Here is a 4,645-nt window from a genome sequence, read left to right on the forward strand (position 1 = left end):
TTTCTGAGTTGAATATGACACATTAGAACCAGTATAATCAATTATTATCACATGTTTTATAATAAATAATTATAATTAGATACATAATACCTTCTTTCTGTAGAATGTGTTATTCTTTTGTATGTTCCTCCAAGGAAACCCTACACGGTTGCTATTACTTCCTTCGTTGTACAGATGGGGACTTTTAAGAGCATCTAGCTTAAATTGTTACTTTTACAACTATTTTCCATTAGGCTCACAGAAAACCTTCCTGTCCCACAGTTTCTTCATTGCATTCTTTACTTCTGCGTTTCTCAGTGTATAAATCAGGGGATTTAACATGGGGGTGATAATTGTGTAAAATACAGCCACCATCTTATCTTCTTTAAAGGTAGTATCAGGGCGCATATACATGAAAGTACAGGGACCAAAGAAGATTACAACCACAGAGATGTGGGAGCCGCAGGTGGAGAGAGCTTTGCACCTGCCTTCTGCTGACTGCTTTCTCAGGGACACCAGGATGATGGTGTAGGAGATCAGCAGAATAACAAAGCTCCCCAGGGCGATGGTACCACTGTTGGCTGTCACAACAGCACCCACAAGGTATGTGTCTGCGCAGGCAAGTTTCAGCAGAGGGTGCACATCACAAAAGTAGTGATCGATCTCTCTGGGCCCACAGAAGGGCAGCTGGACTACCAGAGCCACCTGGACAGCAGAGTGTAGGAACCCACCTGCCCAGATCCCCAGCAACATCTTAGTGCATCTGTCACGGTCCATGATGGCCGTGTAGTGCAGGGGTTTACAGATAGCCACATAACGATCATAAGCCATTACAGTGAGGATGAAGATCTCAGTGCAACCTAAGAAATGGGCCCCAAAGAGTTGCAACATGCACCCCACATAAGAGATAGTTTTTCTCTTGGCTAGTAGGTCAACAATCATCTTAGGAGCTATGATGGAAGAGTAACAAATATCCACAAAAGACAAGTAGCTGAGAAAGAAATACATTGGAAACTTGTGAAGGTCACCCGCATGCACTGTCAGAATGATGAGGAGGTTTCCCAGGAGAATGATTGTGTAGAAGAAAGAAAACACCACAGAACAAACTTCTTCAGCCACTGGGTTCTGAGAAAGACCCAAGAAAATGAATTCAGTTACGTTGTTTAGTTTTTCCATAGAATTAGCAGCCCAATGTTCCAGGAGACGGTTTGATAATCTGAAAGAAAAACATAACAAGGACCAACAACATTTACTTCTAACTCAAAACACATGCATGCCCACAATAGCTGAAAACAGAAACTGGGTGCTTACAGACGCTTAGCATGCATACTTGAAAATAATGACGTGCGCATGTCCCCCTCATCCCCTCAGTGTCATAGTCCATTTGTTCACTTGAGATGAGGAAACAAAGACCAGAGAGAGAAAGCAAACTGTATGTCACACGTTAAGCAGGATTCTCGCTTCCCTCACCTTTTACTGAGGGTTTCTCTTGTTTGTTCTAAAAATTTACTAGTTCCTGTTCTGTTTAAGGCATTGTGCCCAATTTTGAAACAACTTCTATTTTTTGTAACATAGTAACAATTAATCACCTTTTAGGAAATATCTGTCCTATTTTTGGCACAGAAGTCCATATGTGCCCTCATTTTCCCTTCTGAATAATCCCTGAGTGTTCAAACTCTTAGTCAGGAGGTGGTGTCATTTAGTAGAGAGAGGATGAAAATCACACAAATCTGATTCTGAGATAATGGAGCCTGATAAAGAGATAAGAAAAAGATAAACTTAAGAGAAACTGCTGGGGATACATCAGGACCTGTTAGATCAGAACGGAGGCGAAATGAAATCTCTATTACTTTCTCCACATTCAAACTCAGTGTTGAGTGTAAACCAAGAAATACTTTAATTAGTATTTTAAACATTTGGTTGTTAACTAAAAAAAGGAAACGAAAATGAAAAAGGCAAGCAAGCAAACAAACAAAATAAAGAAAAAAGAATAGGAAGGACTCTGCCCTTAATCCCACCATTGCTTCATTCATTGTTTTAATGTTTTAATATCTTGCTTCTTCATATTAATTCTTCCACTTAGGATGCACTAAATATTCCTGGAGTAAGTCATTCCTGAAAGATACTTTAAATGGGCTAAGGAAGAAGACAATAGTTAATTTAAATGGAGGAGTGTTAAGTGGTGAAATTCAGTAGGTCATTTATAAGGAATAGTTTTGATCTGAAAAATCTGGGGTTTCTAGGTTATTCTTCAAACCATGCCACAGATGTATGCAATTCCTTGGATTATTATAGCTCAGCATAGGATTACACAGTATCATAGGTGATTCTTAGGAATTCTGTCCATCTGAGGCCACATCCCCTCCAGGTCTGTCAAGTGTAGTGCTCGCACCTCCTGCCGAACCAGGTGTGTGCTCTCCTCTGTCCCTTTGCTCTGCACTGGGCCTGGCTCTCCAGCTTTTGGGAAACTGCAGGGCTGGGTTTCCCCAGATCTGTGTGTTAGAGTTGAGAGAGCAGCAATACCGGTGTTCCTTCCCTTATAAAGCACAAAATCAGATGATAAATAGTAGTGTTCAAGTAGTAATAACAATAACTTCATTTCATCCTCAAGCGCATCCTCCTGTGCTTCTTACTTGTTCATTCTCTCTGTTTTTATTTCTGAATTTTGAAAAGTTTACTGTTCTCCACTGCGTGAGCTCTTCATTTCAAGAGAGCCTAATCATCGCAGTTTTTGACAATTGTGAATTATGTTGCTTGGTTCTCTAGAAGAAACTGCACCTCTATTGTCCACACCATAAACTCGTAGAGGGGCTCTTCTTAAATCAAGAATTCCTTCTTCCACTCTGACTATTTCACACATGATAATTCCTCAGTTTCTTTGGAAATCATTGATACTTTCTTTTTCACAGTCATGTTACCTTATCTCATGACCATGTATAGATGCACTTTATTTTCTTAACATCATATGAATAACATCATCTCATCACCTTATTTCTGAAAACTGTGTCTTGTAACCATATTATAGGCATTTAAAACACAGGAAGTTGATGAATTCAGTTTTTCAACAAACTTCTTATATAAATTTTAGGAGAAAAAAATCTCACCCCTATTGTCCAGGACTTGAGTTTTGCTTTATTTTTCTATCTCTTCTCATTACGTGGGTACAGCATTCCAAAATGTAGACTGATGCTTTAGGAATTGTTTTTTGCATAGGAGAAGCCCTGGCACCCAAAACTCAAAGGCCCATACTGGTCCAGGCTCTGTTGTTCCTGGCTCCGTCTCTCACCTGCTGAAATCTGCCATTTCATAGTGTCTTTGGTAATAACAAATGCTTTTTTCTCTATGTCTAAGTAGTAAGGCCTATTTAAAGAGAATGATGCAAAATGTTAATGACCTTGGGGATAGCCATTCTCCCAATGTCTCCCTCCATGATGAGAACCACATCAGCAAAATAACAGTGAGCTGTAATTTGCAGAGGACTTTTATATTTGTTTTTAAAACATTAAAAATTTTTTGTTTGATAAGTTTAAAATACATCAATTCTTGCATTTAGGACCATACCATGAATACAGAGCATTTTATCACACACTTTTGAAGAATTGGTTTTGATCTGCAAGAAGGATATTTCATCTCTATTGAGAAGAAAAATCACCAAGGGAGGGAAAAAGTTATATATATATATATACACACACACAAAGGAAATCCTATGTTTATTCAGCCTATTGTAGCCTGCTTTTGCTGCTCACAAGTTTTAGGAAACCATATTGAAGGTTGGGTGGTACTGTAGATGAACACAATGGCATAAGTAAGTTTTCCAGATTACATTTAAGTGGATCATATGTCTATTTTTACTTTCATATATTGTCACTGCCATCATCATCTTCATAAGAAAGATCTAGAGAAGATATTTGCTCTTGGACATGACCCATAGTAATATTTCTTTCCTAATGTGAAAAATGTTCACTGAAAGAAGAGACATTTCAAAGTAGAATAATTATTGATTTTACCAGGACAAAAACAAACTGAATGATAAGTCAGTTAATATTTACTGGTGGGCAGAGGGCTTTGTCTGTTTAAAATTTCATCTCCCTCTTTCTCTGCTTCACTGCTATGTTGCAAGAATGTGGGGTTTTCATACAGCTAAACAATACAAACTCTTTTGAGAATGCAGCCAAGATCAGGTCATACATCAACTGCCTGGTGACATTCATGCCCCCAGTAAATCTACCCCAGATTTATGATGGTTAGGTAAAAACTTGAATTGTGAAACATGAACTATTGAGTAATAAACTTCCCCCATTGATGTTTAATTTAGAAATACAATTTCATGAACTCAGATCTAAGTGGTGTTTTTTCAGGTTGGAGAAAGATATAGTAATGGAGTTATTAGAAATATTATCAAATACCAAAGAACACGCATTCTGTTCATCAGTATATAGAAGGAATAAATATCATAAACATACTTGTAGTTTGTAGCAGATGATTTGAAGGGTTTACTTAGTTCAAACTGCAGTATCTGGAAGAGAGTCTGCAGTGAATAAATGAAGCATATATGTTTCATGAAAGACATACACTTGTATAAATATTTATATCAAATATGAAATATATAGATATATGTACAGATAAGATTTTCTTTAAGGAAATAAAAGTGCTGTATTACTTTATA

General features: G+C 37.6%; 1 protein-coding gene across 1 annotated transcript; it reads right to left on the bottom strand.

The window, feature by feature from the left end:
* Positions 1 to 219: 219 nt before the first annotated feature.
* Positions 220 to 1,155, bottom strand: LOC140850142 (olfactory receptor 4S2-like). Its single transcript, XM_073239916.1, has one exon. It carries the CDS (start codon positions 1,153 to 1,155, stop codon positions 220 to 222), a length of 936 nt encoding a protein of 311 aa, XP_073096017.1.
* Between the last annotated feature and the right edge of the window lie 3,490 nt (positions 1,156 to 4,645).

This window comes from Manis javanica, chromosome 6, assembly GCF_040802235.1.
Source record: "Manis javanica isolate MJ-LG chromosome 6, MJ_LKY, whole genome shotgun sequence".
NCBI classification, from domain to species: Eukaryota; Metazoa; Chordata; class Mammalia; order Pholidota; family Manidae; genus Manis; species Manis javanica.